Raw genomic sequence first — 18,390 nt, 5'->3', positions numbered from 1 at the left:
TTTTGCCAGTCTTTACACCCCATCAGCCCATTGGGCAAAATGCGTTTTAGCCATTATCTTATTGATTGTATGTAATCAGAGGTTTATTCTGCAGCCAATGAAGTGAATTACAGGTTTCCTGCCCGACTAACACTGTAGCAATTGATCTGCTCCCTGGTGTGTGTGGGGGTGTGTGTGTTTGTGTGCGTGATTGTGCTGAATGTAAGGTGGTCGTTGTAAAGGGGGGTTGGATGCACCAGCAGGAGAGAGAAAAAATGATAGAGATAGTTTGTATGTGAGAAGTAGAAATGATGACAGCGAGGGGTTGAGACCCAGAGAGATCAGGAAACAGAAGAAGAGAGCGAGCCCCGTAGGAGGGAGAGTGGTTCAGATTGACTGCCACGGTTGGAGGTTTTTGTTTTTTTTATTAGTATTCATTTTTGTTTTTGAAAACAACTATAATCATTGACCCACTGTGATTCTGAATCCCTGCCACACGCTTAAACTCACACCAACGTTTAGAAAAATAGACTCAGCCGCATTTTAGGCCAGACAGGACCTATAAGTCCTGAAACTACTTACCAAGAAATTACAGGATGTCAAACACAATATAATTTGTTTCGTGTTTTTGTGCTGAGGAGATAACCACTCGGAAACGGGGAGAGTGCGCTTGCTGTAATTGTTTTACGGGAACAGCTGTAACCTGCTCCTTCTGAATTGATGCGTGCTGCTAACAAGTCAAGCTTTCACGTGTTTTTGTGCACACTTACTACTGTATCAAACTAACCAGCTGACAAGCAGTTCAACAACCCTCCACAGATAGGAGATTACTTTAAAATTGAGAGAGAGGAATATAGCGAGGAAAGAACAGCCCACAGATCAGAGTGGGGGCTGAAAAGGCAATTTAGTCCAATGATGAAATCGTTCTATTCATATGACGATGGAAATGTAAATACATTTTGCCACTCTCCCATCCTTACACCATTCTTTAATTCAATATTTTTTCCTTTTAAGTCTTTCCTGCTTCCTTTCCTTTCTCCCCCTCTCCAAGCATTGCCAGTATTATCTAGATAGAATTGTGTAAGGTTTTCTCTCTTTCTCTTTTTTTTTTCTTTTTGCTTATTGGACTGTGTGTTCTTATCAGCATTGAAAGCACAATGTTAGGTGTGATGGAAAGGTATTAACCAACCCGTGGTAACTACATTGTCAGCACTTCTCGTCTTTCTGTCTCCGTATAGCCACCACTCCTGCTTCATCTCTGGTTTTTTTTCTTCTTCCCCCTTTATCATCTTATTCAACACGCCTGTTCTTTCCATAGGAAATTACTTGAAATAAACCGTGAAGTCGGTAAGAGGCGTCATTTTGCAACACCCACTGTCGCTAAAGTTCATCAGGAAGTCGTCAAAGCTGCGTTTTCTTAAAGATAGAACAGTTTGTTTAAAGGCTGCTTTGATTTTAAATAAAATGTCATCTCTTTTATTAAGCTAAAAGAGTGGCAGCGACAGACACATGTTCCAAACATTTTTTTTATTTATTTTTTCCCAACCCAGAGGGACAGGGTGAAAACAGTTTGCAGTTATTTAAGAATCGGCTTGCGTCTATGGCTGCCATCTAGTGAGGCAGTTGTACAAAGACTGAATATAATAAAAGAGTATTATTGCACACAGACCGAAGGAGCTCGCAGCAAACTGCACACAGACACAAAGTGAGGTAGTCGTTGCTCTAATACGATGATTGCATGTTTGTCCCTGCCAGTTGTCAGCGCACTGCATCAGCGCACTGCTCTAATGACAGCTTGTCAGACTAAAGTGGCCCACCTTCCTTTAACATATACAGAGAAAAGCTTTCTTTCTCTCTTTCTTTCTTTCTTTCTGTTGACCCCCCCCCCCCTTCCTCTCTCTCTCTGTGCCCACATCATCTCTTTTTCATGAGCCACTGTGCTTTCTTTTAAGAAGAGGGAAATGGAAAAAGAAATAGGAATGAGGATAAGGAGAAAATGACATGGATTGACTTGAAAATGCAGACAAGGACAAGTAGTAATCGTTTAGGGTTTTTTTGTGTGTGTGTGTGTTTGTGTGTGTGTGTGTCTGCGTGTTCTCTCTCAGTGAGAGACAAATAAATAGACCTGCTGAATATTTTAAACCTGCAGGTGCTTAATTGTCACATTCCATTTGAAATTAGCACTGCAGACTTTACACTGTGCGCACAATGAGTTCAGTTTTGTTCAAGTTTGAAACCGTCAGCTAAATTTGATCTCCTGTGAAGATTGACTATTCAGAAATGTATTTAAGTTTATTTTACAATGAAATTTAAATATCTATTTATTTTGGAAATGGAAAACAGAGACATTTGAAAAAAAAAATCTAAGTAAATATTTTCAAACAAAACCTTTTTTTGGTTAAAAAAAAGTGTCATTATGAAACCTACCCACTATCCATTTACAATATAGTTTTTGTTTACAAATTATTATTTAGATAAAACAAAATTTAGTTTAAAAATCATACCCATTTTCTTATGCCATGTGGGTTGCTGTTTTGACCCCTCGTGTCGGTCATTTATCCTTTTCCTGTTCAAACTGTTTTTGAAGCTCCTTGGTTACAGGTGAAAAGGTAAAATAAGACTTAAAACTAAGATCATAGATGGGGCTAGAATACCACAACATCAGCATATTAATAAACTGTAAAACCTTCACGTTTCAACAACCACTAAAGGCTGCAGGTCATAATTCCTGCACAAGCAACTGACTCAAAGGGACATTTTTGAAAGAGTTCAGTTTCCAATTTTAAAAAAAAGTCTTTCTAGATTCAGCTTCAAGTGAGCGTTCAAGGAATTTCAATTCTCAGTCATGAAAAAAAAAATTACCTTTTCCAAAATTCTCTCCCAAACAAACCAAGACATAATTTAGCTTCACAATTTATTCTCGTAGTATTTGATCTTTTAAGAAAGTACCCTTCATCAGCATTGCTACTGAAAGCACAACTATCTTTTTAAATATATCCCTTGAAAACAATGACAGTGTTATGTAACCTGTTCAGTAATCTTTAAAAGGGGAGTTGAAAACAATTGCAAGCTCTCAAAACCTTCTTTGAACAGAATTAGGCGAACCGGCTTAAAGAAATTGAATGTGACAGTGCTCGCATCTTGGAGCCCCTTATGAGTAAAAAAAAAAAAACACGCTCAATCCTATTTCACTTTTTATAAATTTCTTTAAGCACCAAAAACATACAGAATTGATAAAGCAGAGACCCAACCCCTACATTCTCTCTTCACACTCATCTGAAGAGCAGAAAAGGTACAATAAGACTGCTCTTTCAGCACTGAGCCGCCACTACATCGCACCGTAATTGTACTGATAACATGCATACAGAAAAGCATTCAACCTCTCACTTGGCACAGCTGTGATTTCTTAATCTTCTTTCTTCTGCTCCTCTTTTCTGCACGCATGTATTCATTTTTATTCTTATTATTTCTTCCCCAGCGATGGCAATTATTTTTCATTTATAAGTAGACTGAGAGTGAGTGTGAGAGCAGAAAAAAAAGACATGATAGAGAAAAAGGGAGACTGGATGGAGAATGGAAAGAGATCTTTTAGCACTGAAACACTTTTGCTTAATGGTACTCAGAGGGTTTGACAGTCAATAGGAAAGGGGACAAAAGAGCATAAAGACTGAAAAAGGAGATTAAATCATCACTGTCACATCATCTACTTAACGGAGTCTAGGCCTACTCCCTTTTTCTGTCGTTACTGTTTTCAGTTCTTCTGCTGGAAAAAGACAACTTCATGTCACCGCTTTTCTTCTCATCCCTCTTTCCCACATATACAGTTTCCTCCTTCTCACTTATTCTAACACTTAATGTCCCATTCATTCTTTGACTTTCTTTTTTTGCTTTTACCTTCTTGATTTGTTTCCACACCTTGCTCACAATGTCTTTCTCATTACAAACTAAAAGGCCCACCTTAGTATCAGATAAATGGATTTATAGACGTTGTTGAATACAGCAAAGCCACTATTAATGGAGTTTCTGAATTACTTACTTGGAGAAGACTTAACTTTAATGAATGAAATGATAAAAAGGGTGAAAAGTTCAAAGTATTGCACATCATAAATTTCAGATTCATAAAAGAAAAAAAGCTTTTATTTATCTGATTTGTTGTGCAGTTTTGACATGAGCAGGTTTGTATTTTCTTTTAATACAGCAGATACAATAAAGCAGCATGTGATATACCTTCAATAAATTATACAATTGGTTCCAAAACTGTTGTAAGTCATTAGTTATCAGTCACTGCAGGTCTTGAAACTCCTCTTTTTCTCCCCCATTCTGTTGCTCTTTTGCTTTTGCCTGTCTGCCTGTCTGTTTTCCTGTCTGCATTCATTCTCCTTTCCCCCACCTGAGCAGCTTTCCATTCTCCGTAAAGGCACTGTCTGTGTTTTATGGGTCCCTGTGGGATGGGGATCTTTTACAGGCCGACTGGACTTTAGAAGTCCCTCGTTTAGCAGCATCCTGCCTTAATTAAAACCCCCTTTTGTGCTTTCTGCCTTTAACAATGAGAGAGAGCGGAGGGAGGGAGGGCAGAGTCAGAGGGACAGAGAGCAGTAATGCAAAGAGGAAAAGAAAGAGAGGGGCCAGAGATAGAAGGAGAATAAGAGATGGCACTGAATAGGAAGTGATAGGGAGACAGGCAGATAGATAGTAAGGTAGACAAAAGGAGGGATAGAAAGATATGGACAGAGAGAAGATAGCTGTTAATTACAACTGCCATTAACAAGACACCAGCCAGCCTCCTTAGGGAGAGGAATAAGGAAATGCAAGAGAGGAGAGAGAGAGATAAAGGACGAAGCAAATCAGGAAATGATGAGACAACAAATAATACAACATTTTTGATGAATATGCTTGTTACTCTTCAACTCTAAACTACTGTAAGTGTGCTCCAGTGTAACAGTGTGTTTCTGTGTGTACGTGCTGTCTTTGGGATGACTGAGCAGCAGAGAGGCTGCTTACTGATTACCTTCATGTTGAACAAGCTGCTATTGACTTGAGAGTGACGGATGACCTCGTCCCTGAGCGTGCGGATGTGTTTGTGTTGCCATGTGATACTAGAGGGGCACCTCTGATGCTCTTTTGCTCTCGTCATTTCCCTAATGAACAATCTATTTTTTTGTCTTTAAGTCTCTTACTTTCTGCCTTTTTGCTAATGCCTGAATTGGTCTTACTATTATTCATATTTAGGGCTAATCGGACTCTTTGGGAGATAGTTGAGTCAGCTAGGAAATAAATAACATTAGAACAAATATCTCTATAACTGAATGTTACAGTATAGATTTGATGTGCATTATTTTTTCCCTCTCTCTTTCACCTTTTAGGCTTCTCTGCAGAATGTCCAGTAAGGAGCGCCACCTTGAGTCCAATTGTCCGTCTTCTTATATAAAGACTGAACCATCGAGTCCTGCCTCTCTGACTGACAGTCTAAACCATCACTCCCCTGGTGGCTCCAGTGACGCCTCAGGCTCATATTCATCCACAATGAACGGCCACCCCAATGGCTTAGACTCCCCGAGCCTTTATGGTTCCAACGCAGGACCCCTGGGACCTGCTGGAGGCCCAGGATCGAAACGTTATGAGGACTGCTCATCAACTATCGGGGAAGATTCGCAAATCAAGTGCGAGTACATGTTGAATTCAATGCCGAAGAGGTTGTGTCTGGTGTGCGGGGACATTGCATCAGGTTATCACTATGGAGTTGCATCGTGTGAGGCCTGCAAGGCCTTCTTCAAGCGCACCATTCAAGGTTGGCTTCTATTTTGTGTTGATAATTGTCTCTATTTGTCTCTCTACCTCTCTTTTAGTTTATGTAATGTAAAACATCACGTTTAATTTGCTGGAGTCTCCTTTGTTTCAACAAAGTCTTTTGTCAAATCAGTTGTCTATGTCAGGATGTTTTAGGTCAATTCCTTTTAAAAATTGAAACATTACAGTAATGTGTTATTTTCTTAAAGACTACTGGCAAATGTTTATTATTTTATTTCTTACAAAGTACTTTTTAAGTACTCAGATATTATGTTAAAAAGACATTTAACATAATAATCAAACATCATCTGAGGTTGGCTGCAGGAAATGCAATTTGAGAGAGCAAAGGTAAGTATGCACCTCTTTATACAGAGTATAAATTGTCATCCTAAAAAGGTGCAACTCTTCATAAAGATTATGCACATATTTAATAAAACCTACACACCATCACCCACAACCTTGACCTCTTCCTCATCAACAGCAAAAACAATTTCCTGGTAGTGTTTTCTTTCCCAGATCAAGCTTTTTATGCATAAAGAGTGTATGTTATAAGCCTGTTGTATGGGAGATAATGCAGTGTCAAAGCAAGGCCAGGGGGTCGTGACTTTGGGTCAGGAGTTCATGTAAAGGGGTTGAGTAAAGACAGGATAGAGTAATAATCCACATAATAAAGGAGCACCAGGAACTAGGCTTTATAGTACTTTGCTTATATATTGTTAGGGATGATTGCAGGAAATTCACAGGTATTCAGACAGTACTCTACAGGTTATGACTGTATTTACCTAATCTTAATACTCAACTTTCAGTTTGATCATCATCTTCTTGAAGGTCAGCCTGACAACAAATTAGATCTTAAAGCCAGACATATTTTATAATATGTGAAATCTAGCATGAAAAACTACACCCAGGTAATGAAAACTATAGATTCCAATATGACTTTTTGACAATTTGACCTTTTTTTTTTTATTGTAGGACGTTACTTGCCCTTTAGAAAAAAATAAAATACTTAAAATAAGGCATCAAAATTGCAATTTTGACTCTTTAGCAATCAGTAGTCTTTTAAGAGACGTTGCCTATTTATATAGAGATAAAAAAAGGATGTTTTAATATGTGCCTAAAACTTAACAGCATCAATTCTAAAACTGTTTGATGCACTTGGAAGATTTTAACAATATTTGAAGTATACAGATTGGAACACGTAGCTAAATCAATCTTGTGCTAAATAGACATGCTAGGCTTTTGTTTTTACATGAAGCTAAAATGTGCTAAAGATATTTTAACATTTTTTTAGCATTGAGTTCATGAAGCACTTTAAGGTATGCATATTTGTAATAAAATCCCCTTAGCACCTCAAGTGTTGTCTGTTCAGTAAGCAAGAAATGTTTAAAGACTTCATAATCTTTCCTGATTTGCTATTTTTGTGTCAGTCAGTCTGCCAATGTAATAACTAAGTTACCAGTCAGTCAGCCAGCCATTATTGATCCACTGAGTCAGTCATTCAGTCAGTCATATCGGACAGCATTCATCTATCTGCTTTTCCATCCATCCATCTACCTGTGCCTCCCTTCTTTAGCCTTTGATAAGCAGCTTTTCCAGTAAAGTTTGAGAGGTGGAAAGAAACAAGAAGATGTAGGCAGGAAGTAGTATGGTATTCGGTAGATGGTCACCACTGCCTAGGGATGACTTGAATGTATTTATTAAGAAACGACATGAACAGTGCACCCGGCAAACAGCTACATAGATAATAAAAAAGAGACAATAAACAAACACCACACAAACTTTAAGTGATTAAGACTGTAATACACATGACCTTGTCATAAATCTGTATACAGATTGAACCCATTGTTGCTGCAGGGTCAACTATTCAACAAGTTCAACTTAGGCTTTTAGTTTTTCTTTACAGATTTAGAATTAACTGTGACTGTAATTCTTAACTTACATGTTGTTTATATATTGCCCAAATGGAAGGCGAAAGGTCAGGAATTCTCCATTTATCCCAATTTCATTCAACAACAACTTTATGTAATTCTTATTTGAGAAACTCTCTTATTGCAATACAGCTTTTATAATTCAGTTTGGAGTTTCTTTTGTTAAATGTTTTACTGCCATCCTACTCTTAAGGAATGTTTGGATTCAGACTCGTGCACACACTGGAATAAAACAATCATGACATTATCTTTGGCTACTTCACACAATACAGTAATCCACAGACAGAGTGGATGTTAATGTGTCTCGGTGTGGGCTGTGCGTCTGTGTGTTCATCCAAATGTAAATGAGCACAAGTTCATGTGCACGTCTGGGCACATGTTCCTGTGGTGTGTGTTTATGTGTTTGTACTGGCAGGAAAGTAGGGCCAGTCTCAGATGGGCAGCAGCAGACATATTGGTATGTTTCAACCCATTAGCCAATAAAACCACAGGTAATCACCAAAAAAACACCTCCAGCTGGACGGGGAGAAGAGCATGGGATAGAGCAGAAGAAGGGGGGATAAGGGATAAACAGATAAACAGTCAAATGAGAAAGGGAATGGGAGAAAGGCAGAAGAAAAAGGGGGAAGGATGGACTGGGCACATGGATGTAGGAAGGAATTAACGGTATGTGTGAGCTGGCGTGCCTTTTGCATGTGTGTGTCGTTGCGTGGAGGAAGTGGCTCTGGCAGCTGCTGTTTCTGTGGCGCCAGTCCAGCGACACCTGACAACCTGCATCTATCACTACCTTATTGAGAAAGAGGGATAAAGGGGGAAGTGGAGGAGGGCAAAATATGGGGCAATGAAACGGAAAGAGAAAGACAACAAGAGTGAAAAAGAAAAGTAAAAGAGAGAAGGAAAGATGAAGATGGGAAAGGCCACAGTATAGGATGAAGGAAGTAGTTGGGAATATACAGAACTCACTGTTCATAAAGCCTAAAAAGTCTTAAATAAACAAATTATTCAATAGTAAACCAGTTAAAGGTGCTAACATGCATACAGTATGTACATAGCTTCATCCAGAGTTTTGATGTATAAAATGAATGAATGTGTTTGGTTTAAACCTGGCTGCTTTATCATAATTTTTCTACTGCTCCCATTTAGCATTTTCAGTTTCTACGCAATTATAGGTAATTAAAATCTAAATGCTAACATCCCAAAGAATGTAGGAAGTGGGAAGATGAGATTTAAGTTTAGAAAGGAAGAAAGAAGTATAACATGAGGATGGTGGGTCTAGATACCAAATTCACATGATGCGGTGTATACAATAGAGATCAATTTTCATGCTACAAGTGGACTCAAAAGAGATTGCAGAGGATTTAAAGCCCTCCTATATCCCCCCGTTATTCACATACACACATACAGCCCTCAAAACATGTCTGATCTGGTTTGCCACAGTGTACCATTAGACTCACGAAGACAGAAATGCACACACACACACACAAGCATACAGAAACCACAACACATACAATAGGTTGCCTATTTTCATACCATACTTTGCAATGTGTAGCTTTCATTTAGGCCAACAGAACACACTTTTCACAAGCATACTAGTATTACAGTGCAGCACATGTGCAGTTTGAAGTGTATTGAAAAAACTTTCATAAATATTATTCTTGTCACTTTTTCACTTTAATATCAATGTAAAAATGTTATCATTCCATATTGAATGTGCTTCCACAGTAGCAGAAAGCACTTTTTTTTTATTTTTTTTTTATTTTTAATAACATTTATTTAGGGTATAGCATACTTTGTTTGATCTCAGTACTTCCTGCTCTCAAAATGGCTCTTCATTTCCAGCAATGAAGGCCTACCTGTTTCTTTGAAATAACAAGGCCTTTTACTGAGTGCCCATTAAGGCAGGCAGATCCCGTGTCATTAGCACATTTAGCCTCACTGCGAGGGAAGTATCCCACTTAACAGCAGAATTAATCTGGTCCTCCTGTATCATCAGCATATAAGGGCTGGATGTGAGCTAACTAGTCCCATTAGTGGCGTCTATTAGAGTGTAAGACTTCCTTCAGCATTTAGCATGTTTAGCCTTTAACTAACAAGGGCAATTAAAGGGTGTCTTTTCACCCATTAGGAAGTGTTTGAGCATTTAGCCTTTTCCCAAGCTAACTAGCTCCTTAATCAACCCAGTAATGAGAAAACATCCTCTCCACAGCTGCAGTCAATAGCAATCACTGTTTACTCTGTTTCAGTGGGAGATGTCTCAGCTTGCTGGGGTTCTGTAGCTGTCAGATGGGCATGAGAGGAAGAGATACATTTGTTTTTGTTTAAGATGTTAACATAGCTATTACTGATGGATACAAAAACAGGCTGAATAAGCTCCAAATTGATACAACAAATCCACAAATGTGTTATGAAATGAAGATGGAAATGAGTAAGAGTTTGTTTGTATTAGAACATAGTCTTTTGTTTTTCTCTTGCTTTTATGGTGCAGGTTTTTGGTGTCTCACAGGTTGTCTGCCTGCCTGTCTGTCTGTCACTTGATGTATCTATCTGAAATGAAACTTGTCCTTGTGTTCTTTCCAACATGTCTACGTGCCACAGGCAACATTGAGTACAGCTGTCCAGCCACCAACGAGTGTGAGATCACCAAAAGGAGACGCAAATCGTGCCAGGCGTGCCGCTTTATGAAGTGTCTGACCGTGGGCATGCTGAGAGAGGGTAAGGGAAAAGGTCTCTTCCTTATTTTTTTTTCCTCTTAACTTGTTTATATGTAATATTTTAAAGTCTTAGGTGTACCTAATTTAAAACAGGCCGGGCCCAAGACTCTTCCAGCCTAAATGGATGATTTTGTGTCCTGTCATTGATACTTGCAAACTTTTTAATTCTAGCTAAAAACTAAAACCAAAAAGGAACATGGCCTCTAGAGTGAGAAGGTTTAATGTTAATTGCGGTCCTAAGTTAGCGAAATATTGAAACAAACAATTACATAAATATAGCTAACTATTGCAAAAATGTATTAGGAATGGACAATAAATATAAAAACATAGACAGAGAAATTTGTGAAATAGTCATGTCAAGCAATGTACATAACAATCTCAAGAAACTGTTCCTCTACATAAAATAATTTTCTATCATGCATTTTCAGTGGCTTTTTTAACCTTTTTTCAATTTTCCCCTTTGTAGCAATTTTATTCTTTCTTTTTTCTGAATAATTTGTTTTTATCACACCATCTTTTACTACTGAAACCTAATGCAATATATGAGAGTAATTATGCCCATGTTAGGAAACACTTCAGGTCGTAAAAGATTAAAATTGATCTACATGAATTCTCCTCTTTCACTGTAAATGCACATGTCGCATAGACAACATTTGTCTTTAATAGTCACAGAGTTGTCATAGACATCTTCAACCTGTCTCCAACCCATCTGATTTTTTGCCCTGGGTGTCTCCAACCCATCTCAAGGTGTTACAGCTGTAATTTGGGACCTGCACAAGAACTGTTCTCTGACAGAAAACATCTGAGGCAAATGTCCAAATCTTAAAACCATGCTGATTATAAATAATTATTGAAAAAGTGGTCTAGCTATGCCTGTCTGGTTTCAAAAGTCTGCTCCAGCAGATTAAATCATAAATGTGGAGGTGTTTGCTAAGATGAGTACAAATTTAGCCAAGGCAGATAGGTGGGGAGTGGAGCACAACAAAATAATGTGCACGGCCAAGAGTGCAGTATTGCAAACTGTGCACATGAAAGTAGGCCATGATTTTCAAAAACTGGCTGTGCAAAATGTAGCCACACATTCCTATCACTTGTTCACAAACAGTCAGAGTTCTGTGAGACTGTAGTACAACATTTACTTATTTTCTTGCAATTGTCCCCCAATTTTAAGTCACTAACTAGTCTCCCAGCAGCCATAGCCCAGTGATGCTACGTTAAGTGTGAATGCAGCCAAAGGCCTACCTTCAGATTCTGACTACACCTTTGTTTTACTTCTCATAAGCAAGGTAAAAATGTAGTCAATAACTGATACTCTCAGCTCTTGTTCATTGATGAAGACAGCCAGAAAACTAGAGTGATCATCTTCCCCATTCACCATTTTGATTAAATACACTCACTCATTTTCACATTCCCATGTTGCCTTTTGCTTCTTTCTTTCTCTCCTATCTGCCCACCTCTGACCTTTCTACTCCCACTGCTCTCCCAACTATGAAAAGAGGTAGAGGAGTGGTGAGGGATGAAGAAGAGGGTAGATAGAGAGATATAAAGGGAGGGGGAAGGTGGGAGAAGCCTCGGGGAAGGGAGGGAAGGACAGCGGGAGGGAGGGGGGAGAAAGAGATTGATTTATAGGAGCTGAGGAGGGGGACCAAGGGAGGATAAGAGGCAGGGAAGGGAGGATGGTTGAATGAGGCAGAAAGTGTGTGAGAGTAGGGAGAGAAAGGAGAGGAGAGAAGGGTCAAGGTTGTAATTGATGGGAGACCTGGCCTACGCCCCCCTTCCTTACAGTGGTCAGGGAGCGTGCCTGTGCCGACGCCTGCCAGGCCTCCCTCCATCCATTGCTGTCTTCATCACTTCCCTGCACTTCTCCCACTCGGTATTACTGCACTCTTTCTGATGCTTCTTTTGCCTGTCGTCCATTCACTGTCCCATTCAATCACTGTGCCAAGTGTTCAACACTAAAGTGAAATGTTCCTGCTGTTTTTGATCAACAAAGAAATGATTACCCTAAACAAACTGATGTAAGGTTGCTTTTAAATCCCTTTTTTAATCACTGCCAGCAATCTAAGTTTTACTTTGCTGTGAAACCAAAAGCATCAGTCTCTTTGTTTCTTTTTTGCAGACACACACACACTAACATTCCTAACAAGCTGCTGTCTTAGCATTTGTTCTCCCAGTTGATCTGACATAGCAGAACCTATGTCTCATCTCTCCAGTATTATCTTGTGTATGTGGCCACAGACACACACACACGCCTGTAATAGCATGTATTATTGGCAGCTCCAACAATATCATAGTTAACGGATACAGTCCGCATCCTTCTAGTCGACACAGAAACCACATCCCTCTTGTTAATAAAGTGTCTACAAGACATTATTTATGGGTAGGTGTATCAAAAGTGACACATTGGATTTTTTTTGTTTGTGCTTGAAAACATTGTATTATATATTATCTATAATGTTACTACTAACTCTAAAACTCTGAAAACACTGCATTAGACATCAATATCACTTTTTCCTATGTTTGAAAATATGTTTTTAGTGAGGCGAGGCACTCATATTTTTCAGAGGTAAATGAAGTTACATTTCTTCTGAAGTATTTCAGAAGAATTAATAAGTCTGTAAGTCTTTTTCATTACTTTGTCTAGTGTTCCATATCTTGACTAGAAAATCTGACTCATTGTTGAAATTCAAATTTTTCTTCATCACACTGAATGCATCTGCAACATTAACAAACATAAAGAGTTATCACTGTTTAAAATAGTCCCATAAAAATCTACTGGTAATGTTTGCATCTTAAAATTTCTAAAAACCAAGGGGAAAGGATCCACATTTAAAATTCATGTTTAAATGACAAATCACAAATATGTTTTTAGGATCTCAAGAAACTGGAAATTGGTGTAAAAGAGAAATAGCATGTCCCCTTTGAAATCTGGAGTGAGATAACCACAGATCAGCTCTGAGGTCATACAGATATATTAAAAATAAAACAAAGTTAACCAACTCATTCTATTGTAAAAGACTGTGCATTATGTTTGTATATACATAACTGAGGGGCATGTGCTTGTGTGTGTCTGCCCTGAGCAGGCAAACAAATAGCTGCCTTTTGTTGCTACTGCTCCCCTGCTCTACACACATATATCACATAGAGCTGCATATCTATACATCAACATGACAGACCCCAGCCACCCCATTTGTTGTGCAGACTGTGAATTTAATACAAGAGGGCCAACTCTACATATGAATAAGGCTCATTTGGAAAACTGATACGACCATTTCCTGATGTTTCCTTATTTTGTTTCTTTGGGAAACAACAGTTTTAGTGTACGGGAAAATCTAACTTTCTTTTCAGACTGATCTTGATGTTTACCATAAAGTAAAATAAACACAAGATGGTCATAACAAAACAACTACGGTCAGGTAAAGTGCACAACACTACTCATCGTGTTATTTCTCTAAGAAAACCTGCATTTTAATATTTACAGGGATGTTGCATTCATACAATTGACCACCATAAAAATATTTTGGTGACCCTTCACTTTATTTCACCCATTGCATGGAAAAACCATATGTGCCAGTCTCCCTTAGCTAGCAGTACAGCAGGGAATGGAACCAAATTTGCTTTGGAAAGGCTCAGTGACCATAACAAAAAAACCCTGAGGTTCATCTTGCCTCCAGATTTCTATCCAGTGGTATCTGACTGCATCTATGGAAGCAAGCTTTATCCACAGAGGTCCCAACGCACAATTCACGAGGTTCAAAGCATTCATTACTAACATGGCTTTGATGTTTTATGTTTGTGCTCTGACTGGTCAGTTGACAATATTAGGCAGGTGTTCATAATGGGACGGCTGATTGGTGTGCAACAAATTGTCAATAAAAATACTTAAATTGCTTAAATTTTGATCCACAATCCAAAATCAACATAATCTGTAGTATATTTCTCATCTTCTAAGATGCATTTTTTAGGTTTTAGTAAAAAGTATTCATCATTTTGTATTTTTAAGTTCATTTATTATCATTTTATGAACTGATAAACATTTTTTCACCAGTTAACTATATGAAAAAGGACTTTCTTACACCACCTGATTAGGCATTTTATCGCACTGGACAGTAAATCTCTAACACACTCATTTAGGAACATTACTGACTGTGTTTCATTCTGCCCTTCAGGGTTTCAGCATTGTTGCTGTAAAATTGCATATATGATAATGGTAAGTGGCTAGATCAGTTAGCGTCAGTCCTAACTGCGGTTGTCAGGGGCTAGCTAACGGGAGAAAGGTGAAGATAAAGTGGTTGGGGTGGAGTGCGGAGGAGGACATGGTGTGTGTGTGTGTGGATGCTGTAGTTTACCCCGTAGGGCAAGATCTGCCTCAAATTAGCTTTGTCGCCCTGGGAGACAGAGAGGGTTGAGCTGAAGAGCAAGTAAGGCATCAAGAAGTGTGTGTGTGTGTGTGTGTTTGTGTTTAAAAGAGAGAGAGAGGGGCCAGAGGGTCAGGAAACCAACTCAGAGTAGATTTCTTTCTTTACATGTTCCCTTAAAACGCACTACCTGATCATGTTAATGCACTCACACACAACCCTGACTATGTGAAATGTTGAATTTTCTCATCAACTACTGTGAGGTGGAGGAGGAGAAGGAGGAGGAGGGGAGACAAGAAAAATAAATGAACAAGCTGAGAATAAACAATGAAGGGACAAACATGAGGAACCCACCCACCAATATGTAGCAGCTAATTTCAGGAGCAAGGCAATTAAAAGGCCTTATTATTACATTATGAGAACTACCCCTCTGGCAATGGCTGTCTGTCCATTTTTAATGAGGTCATAATGATGCGTCAGCTGAAGACCAAAAGGTCATGGGGCGGGACTTAAATCTGCTTCGGGGGGGGGGTGAAAGAACAAGAATATGATCACAGGTTAAAAAGAAAAACTTAAACTAAAACTACAGAATGTTAACAGATCGAGACTGCACGTGTCAGTTATATCTAACTTTCCAAATAGTGAGGCCCAACACTTGGCAAATTCAACATCGGCAGTACTATGCAGAATTATCACAAACTGAATACAAAACAGAGATCAGACATTTGAGCATGAACGGCTTTGGCAGATTGACACGATTCAGAAGCCAGCAGTATTCAGTGCACATGTATGCAGTACATATGCTCCAAGTGACAGATTTGCTCTAAAACACAGCATCAGGTTTCTGGTGATGGTAAGTCTGATGAATCATGGATAAACAGAAAGTGTAAAATCCAAAGCTTCCACCTCTATAAAGTCATAAATGACCAGCTGGATTCAGACGGTGGGTTTCTAGAGGGACAAGTCCTCAGAATGCAGATATAAACCCTGGCATGGTGCCCCCCATATGCACACACACACATATATTAACACTTCATGCCAGCTTTGGCCGTGCTCCCCACAGCCTTTAAGACCTAATGAGTGAGATCGGGTGGAAGGCCCCAGTCTGTGTGGGTGTTGCTACTTGTGTGTGTATTTTTGGTGTGTGTATAGCTGCTAGTGTGTGTCATACGCTCCTTGTAGCTCAGTGATCTTGACTGATGCCATCCATTCTCATAGCCCTGCACAAAGGCAAAAGTAACACTGACAAATGAATGAAACGAGTTTAATAACTAGATGTGAGTGATTTTAAAAAGGGGAAAATAAAAAGATTAAATGATGAAGAACAAGTTGTGAAAAGAAAGTGGAGAGATGAATAAAGGGAATACAAAAAGAGGGGAGCGCTAGACAACTGGTGGCGTCTGGTGTTACCCCCTCGGGAGACTTGTAGCTAAATCTGGTCTTGTAGCGTCTGTCCTGCATGAGTGTGCGACTGGCATCTGGTTGCATCCGAGCTAGAAAGAAGCGATAATGGAAACGGAGTGACGAGAGGTCAACCTAAGTGGTCTGCTCTCTTTCACCAACACTTTCTGAGGAAAGGAGAGGCGTTTTAGCCTAGAAAAACTGCAATCAGATGCATTAAGATACATTGAATAGGCAAGTAGGGGGTGAGATGGATTGAGATAGATGGTTTTTGTCTCTTTAGAAAAAGCCAAGGCTGGAAACCATTTAACGACTAAATTTTTTTTATTACATTAACATTGCAACAACTTATTTATTTATTTTCTGGAAGTACTTGCACAATCTCATCCTGTTTTGTTTTATATTTAGGAAAATAGTTGCATTGAAGCTTCAGTGTGCTATGAAGTACATGCAACCTTATAAGCGTAAGGGGGGGGGGAGGCCACACTTTTTTGCTCGATCCCACACTTTTTTGCTCGATCCCACACCCACAGCCACAGATTCACACTCCAGTGACAGCCACCTGCCCACTGCCGTAGGCACTGCTGTTCAGATCTGTTCTGGTCTAAACAAACATCCCTGCATGACACTACACACACTCTCCTCTCTACATCCTCTCTACTTTCTTCTTTTTACCTCTCCTCAGTGCTGGCATTTTATTTACTTACATTCAGAATTAAATAATGTACAGAACTTAACACATACCTGTTTTTAAGGATTTTATAATCATTATGCACGTTAGAAGACATCTCAAGTTGATTTTCCTAATATATATTATTTTTTCTGTAGTTAGCCATTCATACTAACTTCACCATAACTTGTTGTTGAACCTATAAAGGCTTACCTTCTGCAGCTTCCTTTAGAGACAAACAGGATTTTGGTCCTTCCAGTGTTAATGTGTCAGCAGATTTATGTCCTCATTCATGAGTATTACAAATAACACACACACACACACACAATAGATTTAAATGGGACAGTTGTCTTGCCCAATCCACTCACCCATCAGTCCATAAACCCACACAGGAAAACCTTTAATGTTATTACATCAACACTGCAGCTTAACACACACAAATTCACACACTGAAACACTATGCTGTGTGTAAAATGGTTTAAGGTGAGTAAAAAAAAAGTTCTCTCCCACAAAATTTATGAGTCTGATTTTTAAATGTTTTCTTATTATATATTTTTTTCCATCTACATTTCTCCTTGACTATGATCAACCAATTTCCATATACATTTTTTCTCTGTCTGCTCTTCCCTGCCTTCCTTCCTACAATTCTTGCTCTTCCTGATCTCCCCTCATTCTCTCATCATTTCATTGACCATCTGAAATCAATCTGTGTTCGGTTTTTCCTTCCATCCTCTTCTATCTTTCCCTCTCCCCTCTGTCTTCCTCCTGCATGTGCACTCGGGTGTCAAAGGCATTTCACTTGCAATCCTTCATCTGTTCAAGAGCACGCACACACACACACATGCTGACACAGAGTGACGCCAGCGCAGTGTAAAAATCTATCCTGATGTGATCAGTGCAGATCGCGCTATTGACAGACAGGAATATTCCCACGATAGAAATGATTCACCTTCATCACTGTCACAAGGTTCGTATGGGCACTTTTGAGTTCATGCATAACTGTGTGTGCAGCACATGACAAAAGTAGCACAAGGTGGCGAAAAAAATGTTACAAAATGCATTATCAATTTTGTGGTTTCGGGTACAACAGGAGTGCGGTCTTAGTATTTGTAAGTTTGCCTGTGTTTGTGAAAGAAGAAGTACAAGTCGCAGAATAATCCTTTGTCTCATCGCAACATTTTCCTTCTTATTTGTTTACTTGGCTGTTTATAAGTAGGATTTGCCAATTCTCTCACACCTCATAGATTAAATTTTTGTTATCTTTTATGAACATTTTTTTTAACATCCTACTTAAAAAATTAGAACGCTATGGAATTAGGGGAGTAGTTTTGGACTGGATGAGGAGTTATTTAAAGAACCGAAAACAATTTGTGAAATTGGGAGATGTGGAATCTGACTGGCTGGAGATTGTCTGTGGAGTACCACAAGGATCAGTACTGGGACCAGTTCTATTTAATCTTTATATAAATGATATAAGTACAGTGTCTAATGTATTAAAATTTATATTATTCGCTGATGACACAAATATTCTAGCCTCTGGCGAAAATTTAGAGCAT

At 38.9% G+C, this 18,390-nt stretch overlaps 1 protein-coding gene across 8 annotated transcripts in view; it reads left to right on the top strand.

The window, feature by feature from the left end:
* Positions 1–18,390, top strand: part of esrrga (estrogen-related receptor gamma a) — a 120,216-nt gene that overhangs the window by 65,500 nt on the left and 36,326 nt on the right. For 6 of the 8 annotated variants that reach the window (XM_037979923.1, XM_017418784.3, XM_017418781.3 and 3 more), the window contains 2 exons: positions 5,343–5,767; positions 10,290–10,418. In XM_037979923.1, coding sequence (XP_037835851.1) covers positions 5,343–5,767; positions 10,290–10,418 — 554 coding nt within the window. The remainder of the gene's footprint in view (positions 1–5,342; positions 5,768–10,289; positions 10,419–18,390) is intronic. The other 2 variants (XM_017418782.3, XM_017418780.3) reach the window with 1 other exon arrangement.

The sequence above is a fragment of the Kryptolebias marmoratus genome, linkage group LG15 (assembly GCF_001649575.2).
Source record: "Kryptolebias marmoratus isolate JLee-2015 linkage group LG15, ASM164957v2, whole genome shotgun sequence".
NCBI lineage: Eukaryota > Metazoa > Chordata > Actinopteri > Cyprinodontiformes > Rivulidae > Kryptolebias > Kryptolebias marmoratus.
Note: the sequence above shows the minus strand (reverse complement) of the source record. Positions and strands in the feature narration are given on the sequence as shown.